We start from the raw sequence: 15,908 nt of genomic DNA on the forward strand, positions 1-15,908 counted from the left end.
CTATTTCCTGCTGTATTTTCTTAAAGGCAGTCTTTTTAATATATGGCCATTCATAAGCAAGTTGTGGTCCAAGCCTAAGCTCCAGGCGGCTTGAGCCAGCAGTTGTGCCCGGCAGGAGAGCTCACTGAAACGGGGAGGATAAACACAGACACTGCGTCCATCTCTGACAGCTTGTCTGTAAACGATCTATACATTTTAGCTGTGAAATACACCGCTGCTAGATTAAAATGTCATCAATATTCAGTTATATTGAAGTCAATTTCTATCGATTGCACAACCCCCCACATCCCCTTACCCGTCAATTTTCAGCAGCACATGTGCCTTTTCTTCATAAAGGGCAGACAGTGTGAACATTATATTGTTACTCTAGAGCAGTTGTTCCTATTATTGTTCCCCTCCTAGCTAAGTCTGGTATTATTTTCTTAGCCTGTCCAGCCATCACCCTTTGCCCCTCTAACCCTAAACAACCTACTGTGGTTCTTATTAGACTTACTACAGTACACCCAGACCCCCTTGTTGTCCACAGTAGTGCAAACAATTCTCAGTCAGAGGTTAACCCTGCATCCCCGTTCCCAGAAAATTACCCTGGGTGACATTGAAATAATCTACCGGTATCCCCTAATCTTTATCAATTTATTAAGCTTGATGGTATTGCGGACAGTAGCCACATGAATTTTCTTTCGCTGTGGGTGAGACTTCCTACATTTCAATCTTATATGTTTTAGGCTTGATTTTGGCTTCAGTAAGTCTCTCAATATGTAGTTCGCCTCATGTGTAAGGATGCAATGTTGGTTGTTCAGGCCGTCCATCCACCACTTTTGTACCAAACTACATATCTCCAAAGCTACTACCTGGATTGCCATGGAATTAGCTCTGCACCTTCATGCTCCACAGAGCATCACAACCACCCATTTTGGTGACCCCCATGGCCTTTCCTCTAGTGCCACCCTCAGGCCAAACATGGGTGGATTGCCATGAAACTTTTATGCTCCCCAGAGGATGAACCCGAATCATTTGAGTAACCCCATGACCTTTCCTCTGTCTGCGCCCTCAGGCCAAAATGTCAACTTTGCACACGATTGATCTCAGAATCCGACAAGGACGTGGCAAGGTGAACCCGAGTGATGTTGTTGACACCATGACTCTTCATCTATTCTATAGGCTATGCCACTATTTGATATTTATTTTTAACCTCATCAGTGAGAGCATGAGACTATGATGGCAATGACAGGCATGCAGTAATTTGGTCTGGTTGTGTGTACGGGCCACCAGCCTCTCTGGGCTGCTATTGGGGATTTGAAACTCTTAGTCTTGATTTTGTTTTGTTTGTTTACTGGATGACCACCACGTCGCAGGTCATATATATAGAGTGATCGATTAATGCTGAAAAGCATTATGTAGTGTTCTAGCGTTAGATTAACAATGATCATTTGCCACGTTGAAAATGGTAGACACAGAAAGTGCTGAAGTTACAAAAAAGTGCAACGACTAAAAGGTGTTAACACAAATATTTAGTTTCACACTGTCGTTCGTTGAGTTGTGCTAAAGACGAGGAGTGTGCTGCACATGGCCTTAAAAAGGCACCTCCACTTATCAGACTGTGCATTCATAATCGCGCAGCATAATTCATAGCTCTAGGAGTCACCAGTCATTTATATGGCAGACAATGATGTAGAACTGCACTCTGTTCAACCCCGAGACTGTGTTGATTTATTTAGAAGGCTGGTCGGCCCATTCAGGCAGAACCAGTTCCTTTTCAAAGAATCTCCACAGAGTGGTTGGTCTGTCTGTCTGTTTGTCTGTCTGTGTGTCCCACTGAGCTCATAAAACTGTCAAGATCACTGTTCAACCCCTTACTTCACGCTGACCAAAATATGCAAGCTGGACACACACACACACACACACACACACACACACACACACACACACACACACACACACACACACACACACACACACACACACACACACACACACACACACACACACACACACACACACAGTGAGAGTCTTACAAAGCTCTTCTGACTCATGCCTAGCTGCTTGCTTAAACACAGACATACAGAGAGAGAGAGAGAGGAGAGAGAGAGAGACAGGGAGAGAAAGAGAGAGACAGAGAGAGAGAAGCCTGACGAGGCTTTTCAGAATGCGTGCCTGGCTGCTTGCTTAAACACACACACACACACACACCCCCCACGCACACACAGCCGCACAGCGCTCTTATTTAAACTGATGTGAGGTCTGTCACGACATCCGGACAGTTCTATTTGTTTCACAGAAGCCTTGGCGTGAGAGAGGAACAGGGTCACCCCACTGGCTCTCATGCAAACACACACACACACACACACACACACACACACACACACACACACACACACACACACACGCACACGCACAATTTACAGTCATCCTACATCAGACAAAATGACATACATACAGGCAGACAGGCAGAGAAATAAACAGGAAGACAGATGGAGGTACTGTGCTGGCCTTGCATAACAGACAAAAGAGAGACAAAAGAGAGGATCGATCTATCTATCTATCTGTCTGTCTGTCTGTCTGTCTGTCTCTCTAGCAGACACACACCTTTATGTAGCGATAATGATATGATATTGTATCACAACTGTTATTTGTAATGTGGACGTGGAAATACTTTAAAATACTTTGTCCTGTCCTGTCTACATCTGTCAACGCTTAAGGACTGACCTATCCCACAGGTGTTTTTGTGGGACTTGCAGACCACCGTATACTAGCACAATCGCACACACACCGCACAGCGCGCACACACACACACACACACACACACACACACACACACACACACACACACACACACACACACACACACACACACACACACACACACACACACACACACACACACACACACACACACACAGAGGAAGTGAGTGAGAGAAAGGCAGTGACATGCAAACAGAGAATTACAAACTGGGAAAAGCCTGACGTACTACTGACTGACTGACTGACTGACTGACTGACTGACTGAGGAAAGGAGAGTGCTTGAATTCAAGAGAGACGCCATTACACAAAGCCTGAGCTTCAAGAGGGAAGGTCAGAGAGCAGGGAGAGGCTGTTCCTTCGTGCCTGCATGGTCGGCAAAATGGATTGACTACACAGGCAGGCGTGCCGTGCATAACCTCTCTCTTTCTACACACGGACACAGACGCATATATATATATATATATATATATATATATATATATATATATATATATATATATAGGCCCATATACTGTTTTCACGCAGATGGAATGGATACAGAGATCACGCGGGAACTGCATTTTGATGTCAGGATGTAATGTAGGCATAGCTCATCCTCAGGAATCCATCACGAAAGATTAATGCCGGATTCACATTTCTGTAGGAAGGATGGGTCTCAGATTTGTAGCTTTCTTCAGGCCTACTGCATTTTTGACCCTGTGGTTATTGGTTAAAAGGAAGATAACGGACAACCTTTGATATTTAAATACTGTAAAAGGTTAAATTATATGTATGTTGATGATATAAATATATAATTTGTTAATAGGGAGTTAAGGTAAGTTTACCATGGTGGACTTCACCCACTCGTGATATCTCAACTGAATGTTGGGGGTGGGGCAGATTTAGCTGTTTATCTCATTAAGACCAGGAACGCATCCGTGTGTAACCACTTTAACCATTATTTTATACTTTGGCTATTCAAAAATAGCAGATCTACAAGCTCATATGAGCTTGTAGATCTGCTATTTTAGAAAAGTCCTGAAAATGTGTGCAAATCTTTGAATATGTATATTTTTAAAGCAAACATTTGTAACTCAAATCTTTGCTTCTGGGAGTCCCCTGGAACAATATATTTTGAGATAGGGGTCCGCGGCCAAATACATACAATTTGGGGGGTCCTTGATATGAAAAAGATTGAGAAACACTGACATAGAAACATCAGAATCAGAATCAGAATCAGGTTTATTGTCACATCACAGGTTTACTCAACTCAACTCAACTCAACTTTATTTATAGAGCACTTTTCAAACAACCACAGCTGCCACAAAGTGCTGTACAGTGCATAGGTAATAAGTAAAACAGTAGCTAAAAACACAGTATACAATGACAACACACAAAACAAGAAAAACTGAGGGGGGGGCAGCACAGGGTCAGAGGTCTCATGCTATGTTAAAAGCCAAAGAATAAAAGTGCGTTTTAAGAGAGGTTTTAAAAATGGCCAGAGAAGGGGCTTGCCTAATCTGCAGGGGAAGGTCGTTCCAGAGCTTGGGGGCCGCGACCGAAAAAGCTCTGTCCCCTCTAAGCTTCCGCTTCGCCCTCGGAACCTCCAGCAGCATCTGGTCAGCTGACCTGAGGGAGCGGGCAGGAGAGTAGGGGTGGAGGAGCTCAGAGAGGTATTACAAGGTAAAAAAGTGGGTGAAATTCGTTTTTGTACATCGTTCCCATCGCAACGTTAGTTTCCATAGAAAGAAGAGGGGGGGGGAGAAGAAGAGGGGGTGGGAGGCAAGTGGGAAGGAGATCAAAACAAGAGAGCAACAGAAGACCAGACAAGTTATCTACATATTTACAAAGTACCTGAGATAATAATACAAAAAAAAAAAAACATAGGTCTTTCAGAAAACTGTTAGGATTTAGAAGACATTTTGTAGAATCGGCCTCAGGTCTTAATGGGTTAAACACCTTTTTCCAACATGTATAAAACATATTTGTTTATGGGAATACCAAATTATACCATATAAGTACTGTTTCTTCCCCCCCCCCCCCCCACATTATTTGAATGTCCTGCATTGAACTGTTGCCCTGCCTTTCACCCACTGGCCCTAATGAATCATCGGATTGGTCGTCAGCTGCCCGTGATGCCTACCCCAAATATGTCAACCGTAAAACGATTAGGCTACTCATCCAAAAAAGACCCCCCGCCCCGCCCCCCCCAACACGCACTCACAAGCCTGCGGACTTTCTCTCCCCCTCCCCCCTCTTATCCCCCTCTTATCCCCCTCTTATCCCCCTCTCCCATGGAGACATGCACGCAACGCAAGCACACACACTCAGCATGGTTCATTATACACTTTGCACCCAATACTTGCACACACAGCATAGCGTGCCTGAAACAGACTCGATAGACCCAAGCTCCATAAGTCCCTCAGGAGCAGCGTGCACCTTGGCAAATTAGGTTAATTTGCCATTTTTCTGTAGAGACCGCTGGAAATATGTAGGTCTAGTTCCACATAATATACTGAGATGAAATAATCCCATTATTAGGCAATTAACCTATCAGCCATTTATTTTTTATCGTAATTATATTATTATTATTAGTATTATTAGTATTATTATAGGCTAATTTCCCTGAATTCCATGAATTATTAACCCAGTTCGGTCCGTATAAATTTTTATTACTGATTTTGTGACATTTAACACATTGAATGCCAAAAACGGTCCGGACCGTTTTTGAGGGTCCAAACGAGAAGTGCCGAAAACGGTCCGGACCGTTTTTGACCCAATTCTATTTTTATACATGTGGGCCACGTGGGGCGCTAAAACGAAACTTTGACATCACCCAAGGAGTTTCTGAGAAGAAGAAGCTGGATGTGGCTCCATGTCAAAAATCCTTCCGGTCGGCGTTTTCAATGTTATCTCCTTGATTAAAAGCTTAATATCTCCATTTCTTTTTAATGTGGTGGAAACGAGCCGTTTTCGATCGGCGATCACGCTGCAATGGAGGGTCGCGTTGGAAATATTATTGTTCCAGGCGTTAGTCGGGACCCTCCGCCGTCTCGCACGCACGCTTTGTTTACATGCACTTCCTCGTCGGGGCTTCTCACAGCACGAAATGTATAACGCAAGTGGATGGAAGAAATGCTGGCACTCAACGTATAATATTTTAATAAACCTCTGGCACCCAATGTGTTAAAGAGCATTAAAATGCATGCAAGAATAAATTGCGTTTTCATGTGTTTAGATGGAGTAGAAATCTAGTATACATTAAGTCGGGCCATTTGAGGACAAGGCTGCATCTGCCTATGCATCTGAGCCCGGGAGAGATGGGAGGGGGATTCCATTAAGTGTGGGCACCACTGGGCACGAAATGTTATGTTGCATGATTGAGTGTCTGAATGAGTGTCTGCCAGTGGTGTAAAGTAACTAAGTAGATTTACTCAAGTTCTGTACTTAAGTACAATTTTGAGGTACTTTACGTCTCCACTACATCTCAGAGGCAAATATTTAACTTTTACTCCACTACAATTATTTGAAAACTTAAGTTAACTAGTTACTTTGCACATTTTTTACATTATAAAACATACATTAATCACTTCAGCCCTATTTTATACTTAGGCTATTTGAAAATAGCCGATCTACGCAACGCGTTGTGAGCTTGTAGATCTGCTATTCTCAAACATTTTAGTACGTTTACTTTTGGTACTTTAAGTACATTTTGATACCAGTGCTTTTGTACTTTTTATACTCAAGTAAATTTTGAATTCCGGACTTTTTTACTTGTAACAGAGTACTTCTACATTGCATTATTGATACTTTTACTTAAGTAAAACACTTGAGTACCCTTTTCCCACCACTGCTGAATAAATACCAGTCTTTACCCTCCGTTTTTATCACGTCCCTTGACGTTTCAGCTGCGGAGCAAAGCAGGCACGAAGGTAGGCTAGACATGCCCGCTATACTAGTGTGCCAGTGGGTGAACGCAATTTGCATCCGAGCCTGGAGTTCGCACGATTCATTGACGGTAATAAATAGCATGACACGCACACACAATTTCTCTCTGTCTGACAGCGAAGGCCATTAACCCACATTTAGACGGGTCGTGTTAGGTCGCCCACAGACAAAATGAGATCAATGGTATCGTTGCAAACAAAGAAATACAGAATGATCTTTTACCATGTAGGGGATTGTTCTCTCTCTCTCTTTGAGCCTGGAGGGATTGTCTGGCCATTATTTCAGATGATTTATGAGGTAGCCATTAAAAGCACACAGCCTAAACATGACATGTATGCAAACAGAGGGCCTCTGGCATGGCTGGGCAGTAGGACTTCAAATGAATATCATGATTATTTAAAGCCTTTGGCCTCGATTATGATTAATGAACGATTGTTTTGGAAGAGAAAATAGCAGATTTATAAGCTCACAGTGCTATTTTCCAAATTTTTGTATTGCAAATCAATTTAGTCGATTAAATCTATTATAGCATACAACAGATACACCCTCAACAGTGCTTGTATTTGAAATGATAAGAATACACACAGTAACTGTAAATGAACGGTAATTCAGAGATAATTACACTATTGAACGAGCAGAGCGACCAGCCTCATTATAAATCTTCATGGCTACCGGCACAAAAGACAGTCTAAAAGTCTATAGTAATTATTTCTCCTTGGGAGTTGATGAATCTATATGAATATCTCCTCCTGCTCAATTGCCCCACAATCTCCATGTGGAGGGGATGTGAGTAGTTGTCCATGATAGCATCGAGCTTCCACACTATCTACTCCACGCAAGCCCCCAGAACCCAGTGTTTGCATTGGAGCTAATTGGACATGCTGGCCATTCATAGGTACTGCAGCTTAAAACGGGCCACTGTACATGAACGAGCGAAAACGGTTTCGACCAATGGGCTCGACTCACGAGCTTGCGCACAAGCTTGCGCACGGGGCCGCGCACCTCTGTGACGTAAAACGCGTCACTTCTGTGACGCAGAACGTGTCACAGTGGCCCCCAAATAGGCCCCGCCCATCACACTTTACAACCCGGAAGAAGGGGTGATTTCGTCTCATGCGCTGCTGGGTGAGCAACTCAATGCAAGTGGATGGGAGGCGATATCCGGTGCCCTCTCTATTATTTTTAACTCTATGACTCCACCCCATCCAGGGTAGCCCCAAAACGAGGAGCCAGCTTTCCTGAGCAGCCTGTCCAGGTTGCTCAGCATGTCCCCGGCATTAATGTGACATTAACCCTGCTCCTTGATTACTCCATTAACCTCATGAGCAAGATTAACCCATTGAAACCGGGAACGCATCCATGTAACCACTTTGGCTTTTCAAAAATAGCAGATATACAAGTGCCGCACTATGAGCTTGTAGACCTGCTACTTTTTTTTTAAATCGTGAAAATTTGTGCAATCTTTTTAAAGGGAACATTTGTAACTCAAATCTTTGCTTCTGGGGGTCCCTGGAACAAAATATTTTGAGATGGGGGTCCGCGGCAAAACACATATAATTTTGGGGGTCCTTGACGTGAAAAAGTTTGTGCACCACTGATATTATAGCAACACAAGTGTTTCAGAAAACTGTTCGATATATATGCAATCGCCCTGCCCTAGCCTCTGATAATTTGACTGCATTATGCTTTTTTCTCCTCTCCTCTCCTCTCCCCTCTTCTCTTCTCCTCTCCCCTCTTCTCCTCTCCTCTCCTCTCCTCTCCTCTCCTCTCCTCTCCTCTCCTCTCCTCTCCTCTCCTCTCTCTTCTCTCTTCTCTCTTCTCTCTTCTCTCCTCTCCCCTCTTCTCCTCCCTCCTCTCCTCTCCTCTCCCCTCCCCTCAGCTGCACGGTTTGCATGGTTGCCATAGAGACGTCCAACGCTTGGCTCTGTTAGCTCTTCCCGGCTATACAGGCTACCAAGGAAAAAGTCATGATTTAGAGACTTAGAAGATTAGTTGTGCCCTTCAATACAGCTAAACTATCACAATGGGTATGTAAATAATTGTTGTCATTACAAAACTATTGTTTGTCTGCAGAGCGAGGCATAGCCTAAGCATTAAAGGCTGCAGTGATTTGTTTGTAGTTTTTAGAGGTCATTGTGTTGACTGTTGGGTTGCAGGCTACAGTTTACTGTACTTATTTCAGTTGACTAGTCACCAGTATACAGTAGTATACAGTATATGGTAAAGTTATGGGTCCTTGAGCTTTTCTACAGTCTAGTAGCGTGTGTGTGTGTGTGTGTGTGTGTGCGTGTGCGTGTGCGTGACTCCATACCTGCGTGCACACATCTGTCTTTGTGTCACTATACCAGTAAAGTTTTGTTAGATCAGTTTGATGTCACCCTTTTGTGACATTTTACACTGATAGCAGACTTTTTAATTAAACTTTTTACCAGCTCCCATGTAGAGGATAGCGATAGTTCACCCCAAAATCGATTATCCATTAGTCACCCCATGGAGACTTGAATTCATGGATATTCTTTTTGTTTTTGTCGCATTCCTACGCCAATAATTTGATGACCAGTGGACCGGTAGGCAGCGGTTCGGCTGCTTTGTGTCTCCTACCGTAACTGCTGCTGGTCATCAAATTATTGGCTTAAGATTGCGACAAAAAAATGATAATCCATGAATTCAAGTCTCCATGGAGTGACTAAAAGATAGACATTTTTTTTTTGGGTGAACTATCCCTTTAATCTCAGAGTTCTGAAATTAAGTAAAGGAATACTCCACTCTTTGCGTTGCGACGTGTTGTGAGTGAGCTTGTAGATACGCTATTTTCGATGAATGTTCCTAAATCTTTGCTGAATATGACATGCCTAGAATTAACTTGGGATGCTATAGGGTTCATGTGGTTAAATGCAATTTGCTAAAGCTTTAGTAACCACCCTTATTTATTTGCTGCCCTAAATGTTGCAGTTTTCTGTGAATATGTTGTCATCTGTGGCCTTCACGGTTCCCTTGAGGTCAATGGCAATTTGCCCTCTGGTGCTTGTCTGTGCTAGTGAGTTATGTACATGTTCGTGTTCATGCCCCTCGCTCACGAGTCACTACTCAGTGAGTGCGTCCATGCAGAAGAGATGAGTTTAGGAACATCTTGTATCTCTCAGATTTAGGGCTTGGAAATTAACTGAAAATATATTGAAACCCACATTTAGAACCAATAACCGACTTAATCGTGCTGATGTAGGTTAACGAAATACAGGTAATTGAGAAGCAAGTTTATTTCTTATAAATCAACGAAATGACATGAAAACGTTCTAATATTTTTTTTTACTAAACTAAATTAATTAGTCTGACTAACAACTTAAGCCCTCTATTATACTTAATTGTACAATGGTGGCATGCAAAAATTGCAAAAGTAGCTGACCTGCAAGCATTGTGAGCTTTTAGATCTGCTATTTTCACAATAAACTGTATATTTCTTTAATAATCGTTCATGAATCACAATCAAACCAAAAGGTTGAAACAAGCGTGATATTGATTTGAAGTCATGTCTCCCACTTTGCATGATTAAATAGGTCAATCAAGGATAAATAAAATGGCCATAAAATGTCACAGGGGAACACTTGTCATGCAAAAGCAGCCTCTTTTCATGCCAGTCCATTGAATTGGAGATGTGGCTTCATGCTGTCAGATGGTTTTATTCATTGGTTTCGCGTTTTAAGAGCAGAGGCAGAAGCTGTTTGGGGGGGGGGGGAGTCATGCTGGTCCTTAATGAGGTGTGAGTGTGTACTGTACATGTGGCGTGTCTGTAGGTTTATGTATAGCCTACAGTACATATTAGGGGTGCTTTTTTTAAATACGCAGACAGCAGGGGGGCAATCTGCCGGGAAAGACACTTAGGCTGGCCAGTGTGGATATGAGTAGCGTGCCGTGTGGGTGGATGAGTGGGTGGGTGGGTGGGGGTATATGCTTGTGCTTAACGTGATTAGAATTTATGTGAGAGTCTCATGTATTTGACTGTGATTGTCGAGCGTGCATTTTGTGTGTGTGCGAGAACTTGAAACTCTCGTGTCCTCCTGCATGTCCTCTCACTCCATTACCCTCTCTGATGGTCTGTGAGGGCATGCAATGGCTGGCATGCAGGAGCAGGCAGGGCTTTGCCTGGCAGCTTGGCATGAGACCATGCGATGGGAGTGACCCACAGTCCTCAGTTGCCCTCAGACATGCAGTCTGAGGTTAAGTGTTGAGTTGACGTGCTCCCCCCCCCTCCCCCCCACCCCCCCAAGGCTAATTTATACGTTGTTGCACGGCACTTACATGAGTATGAATTAGCCTTAAGGTTAAGCTGATAGAAAGTCAGATAGATGCCCTTATAAGCATGCATGCTCTCTCACGCGTACGTGTGCGCGAGCACACACACACACACACACACACACACACACACACACACACACACACACACACACACACACACACACACACACACACACACAGAGATACACGCACATGCATGCAACCAGACCGGCCTTGCATGACTGCTCTTTTCTGTTGGCTTTCAGAGCCCATGGCCGTTTACTGAAATTCACCAGCCTCTACATTTGTAGGGAAGAAATAAAATGGCACTTTCCATAGCTGTGTGGCTTCCATGGTCAATTCAAACATGTTGTGACAAGAGATCGAGTGTACCAGTCTGTTTGATGTTCTTGAAACGAGAACGCATTTGACGGCTTCTGGTTCCAAAACCATTAGGACAAACTATACAATTTGTCAACCACATAATCACATCTCCAGTTTGATTCTGGCCAGAGACATGTGTTGCAGATTCAAGATTCAAAATGTCTTTATTTGTAATTTTTGTCTCCATGCATCTGAAAGCAAAATGGCGTTTCTCCTAAGAGACAGCGAAAGAATGAATAGTGCAAAACTCAAACTATCCTCGGCTTCCTGTCTCAGCACTCTCTAAAATGAAACACACATTAAAATGATTTGTTAATCTATCAATCCTTTTCCGTCTAGCCATCTGTTTTTTTTTTCTTCAAATGGCTCATCTCATTTCGTGAGTGAAACTTTTTACCCGATAAAACGTGAACTGACAGCTAATCTCTGACACCAAGAAGCCTAAGACTCAATTGTGAATAATGATTATACCCAGGTTTCACAGCATTGTTTTCCTGTGGTGGAAGACAGGCTGATGTACAGCAGTGTAGCCTATAGTCCATAATCTACTGTCTATAGGCTTAATGCCATAAGCTTTCCTGATTAATATATTCCGTGGAGTGCATGCTAAATGGGCTTAATATGTTGGACTTCACGCTAAGGGATTTAGATTTACATTAACCTTAGTGGCTAAGCACTATTCATCACTTTGATAGTACCATGCACGTATATATACTGAAAAGAGGGCATTTTGCTTGTGTGTCAGCCCCCCCCCCATTAGAGGTTAGTGAATATGGGTACAGTACTTAACATGCAGACATGATTACATACATACCTATATACAGTATCTACAATCATATATGCATACATACTTACATGCATGCATGTCATCATTAATTCAGAAGTTAAATTGTTGAATAAACTTAAAAGCAATCCAAATCTAAATGGAAGATAATAAATGTTGGAGATATAATGTACTCTTTTTATTTAGAATATATAAACATCGCTCAAATATCTTAATGTGACTGAATGGAAACAGATTTTTTCACCAAAGCATCTGAGTGAAGCAGAGAATGCTCATAGGCTATAGAGCTTGCGTGACCACTGAGAAACTATCTCTTTTTAATGGGAAGGATGCACTCTTGCATGTGTTCATGACCGGGCTAAGAGCTGTGCACGCTTTCAGCACTCAGACACACACCAGGAGCACAAACTTAAAAACATATTCGGGGTCTCAGGGGAAAAAGATGGTACAGACTGGTTTTCATTAGTGGCACTGGAACAGCTCGTGCCATTACTAGCAATTAACACTGTACCAGCTTAGAAAGACACACAGTAGACTGAACACAGGACCTGTTCTACCTAATGCATTCATAAAGCACTCCTTCTACCTGTGAACAGTAATGTAGTGCACATTTCTGGTGCGCCCAGGCCCCAATAGGCAGCTGTCACTTCTTAGTGCCTTATGGGGATTCAAAATAAACTACTGTATAATCAAAAATCCAAAGTTATACAACTGTCCAATTTAGCAATTAGTCAATAACATTAGTGAATGCAGTTTAAACTGTACAAACATGTTTAAACTGTGAGAGGATGCTAACATTGATTAGGCTCTGTGCATAATTGTGGTCCCAGTGAACCCCCAAAATGACTTTTTTATATTGATTAGTCACCCCATGGAGACTTGAATTCATGGATATTTTTTTGTTTTTGTCACACTCCTAAGCCAATAATGTGATGACCGGCAGCGGTGCCGGTAGGAGACACAAAGAGTCTCCTTTGTGTCTCCTACCGGAACCGCTGCCTACCGGTCCGCTGGTCATCAAATTATTGGCTTAGGAATGTGACAAAAACAAAAAAATATCCATGATATTCAAGTCTCCATGGGGTGTGTAAACGTTAGGAAAAAAAGTCATTTTGAGGGTGAACTATCCCTTTAAAGAAAGAAATCGGTTCAATTATGCTGCCGATCCAATCAAACAAAGCTATGGTTAACTGAACCCGGGAACAGGAAAAGGGTAATGCCACCTTCTGGAAGCCTGGGAATACAATTATGCACAGAGCCTAAAATGGTAAACAAACACAGAACAAACATTGGCTTGTCCAATTCCCCCAACAACAACAACTGTCCATGTGATGTCATATTCCCCCAACAACAACAACTGTCCATGTGATGTCATATTCCCCCAACAACAACAACAACTGTCCATGTGATGTCATATCCCCAGGAGACAGAGAACAGGAGGAGTCCAAGGAGGTGGAGATGGCTCTTCACTGTCCTCCAGTGCACCCCCTCCCTGAGGAAATCCAGCAGGTAGGAGGAGCTAGTAGTGATGACATCATCTGTGTGTGGAACGACGTCACCTTCACCTCTTGTCATTTGTTTTTCATTAACCCATTCAATCCGGGAACGGCATACGGTATTATGTGTCATTTTAGATTTTTACCTATAACCATGATTTTAAACTTTTGGCTCTTGAAAAATAGCAGATATACAAGCTCATAGCGCGGCACCGAGTGCCGCGCTATGAGCTTGTAGATCTGCATTTTTTTTGGAAAAAAAAATTGAAAATGTGTGCAAATCTTTGAATATGTATGTTTTTTTTTACAGCGAACGTTTTTAACTCAAATCTTTCCTTCTGGGGATTCTACAAATGTCTTAGTTTAAAAAATAAATAAAAACGTATGTTGCTATTTGGCCACAGACCCCCCCCCCCCCATCTCAAAATATTTTGTTCCAGGGACCCCCAGAAGCAAAGATATGAGGTAAAAGTGTATATGTATATTCAAAGATTTGCACAAATTTTCACGATTGTTTTTTCAAAAATTGCAGATCTACAAGCTCATAGCGCGGCACTCGGTGCCGCGCTATGAGCTTGTAGATCTGGTATTTTTGAAAAGCCAAAGAAATCTAAAAATGACACGGATGCGTTCCCGGATTGGCGTTCCCGGATTGGAAGGAGTTAAAGGAGAGATCCGCCCATTTTAAGTGTTATCTTTGATGTGTCGCTAATCACTCACCATCATTGAAAGGGACGTTGAGTTATTTCAGAGAGTCCCGTGTCGTCATTTTTTCGACCCCCTCCGTTGGCATAATGGGAGCCCGTGTAAGAGTGAAAATCGTCTATTATAACCGATGCAAAGTTAGTATTTTCTCTACTACTGCTCATTGTGGACTCTCATGATACTCAAACGTGCACTGAATGTCGCGAACGAGCTATCGTTAATGCAGAACGAGATGATGCTTGGTTGCTTACTTCTTCCACAGACGCCAGGTTCTGTGGAAGAAGTAAGCAACCAGCGTCGTCTAGTTCTGCACGAACGATAACTCATGCGCGACTTTCAGTGCATGTTTGAGTATCATGAGAGTCCACAATGAGCAGTAGTAGAGAAAATACTAACTTTGCATCGGTTATAATAGACGATTTTCACTCTTACACGGGCTCCCATTATGCCAACGGAGGGGGTCGAAAAAATGACGACACGGGACTCTCTGAAATAACTCAACGTCCCTTTCAATGATGCTGAGTGATTAGCGACACATCAAAGATAACACTTAAAATGTCCGGATCTCTCCTTTAAAGCTGCAGTCTGTAACTGTCAGTGAAAAAAACATGAATTATTACCAATCCGTAATATGGTAGAGTAAGTTAATACAAGGTATTGATACATTTAGATCCTGTGGTCCAGGTAGGGACCACTACTGGTTGACAGCAGGTACTGCATGAATGTCAAAGCACAGTTTATCCTCTGTTCAAACAGGCTTTTTTTCCGTTATGGCTCAACAGTGGTATTTGTTGCGTTTGCACGGGGGAACCAGGTTCACTTCCTGGGTAGGGCATGACAGCTATGGATGGCAGCTTGAAGTCACGGACGTGACTGACAAACTGCACGAAAGGCATCATTCACAAACTTGGGGATGAGCCATTGATAACCCGTTATAATGTTGGAAAATCCACATTTTGACTTGAGATACAAGGTTTCTTATCGTCGCTGTTGGGCAGAAACCTCGTATCTGCATATTTTAACTTTTTTTTCCTTATGGTACAAGAGTGTACACACACACATGTAGTGAACAACAGTGGTGGAAGAAGTACTCAAGATATTTTACTTAAGTAAAAGTAGCAATACCACAATATAAAAATACACCGTTACAAGTAAAAGGCCTGTGTTCAAAATGTTACTTGAGTAAAAGTACAAAAGTATTGGCATCAAAATATACTTAAAGTACCAAAAGTAAAAGTACTAAACTGTTTGAAAATAGCAGATCTACAAGCTCACAACGCGTCGCATCGCAACGCGTTGTGAGCTTATAGATCGGCTATTTTCAAATAGCCTACGTATAAAAAAGGGCTAAACGGGTTAATTTATGTTTTATAATTTAATCATTTATAGCTTCAAAGTAACTAGTAGCTAAAGTTTTCAAAAGATTGTAGTGGAGTAAAAGTACAATATTTGCCTCTGATATGTAGTGGAGTAGAAGTAAAAGTACTGAAAATTGGAAATACTCCAGTAAAGTAAAAAAATACCTCAAAGTTGTACTTAAGTACAGTACTTGAGTAAATGTACTTAGTTACTTTCCACCACTGGTGAATAATAGAATT

The 15,908-nt window shown here is 42.3% G+C and overlaps 1 protein-coding gene across 1 annotated transcript in view; it reads left to right on the forward strand.

The window, feature by feature from the left end:
- lekr1 (Leucine-, glutamate- and lysine-rich protein 1) overlaps positions 1–15,908 on the forward strand; it is a gene marked incomplete at both ends in the record, with an annotated part of 195,365 nt that overhangs the window by 19,654 nt on the left and 159,803 nt on the right. Inside the window, one exon of the mRNA XM_080429093.1 lies at positions 13,533–13,679. Within this exon, the coding sequence (XP_080285219.1) occupies positions 13,533–13,679 (147 nt within the window). The remainder of the gene's footprint in view (positions 1–13,532; positions 13,680–15,908) is intronic.

Source organism: Gymnoscopelus braueri, assembly GCF_963280865.1.
Source record: "Gymnoscopelus braueri genome assembly, chromosome: 5".
Taxonomy (NCBI): domain Eukaryota; kingdom Metazoa; phylum Chordata; class Actinopteri; order Myctophiformes; family Myctophidae; genus Gymnoscopelus; species Gymnoscopelus braueri.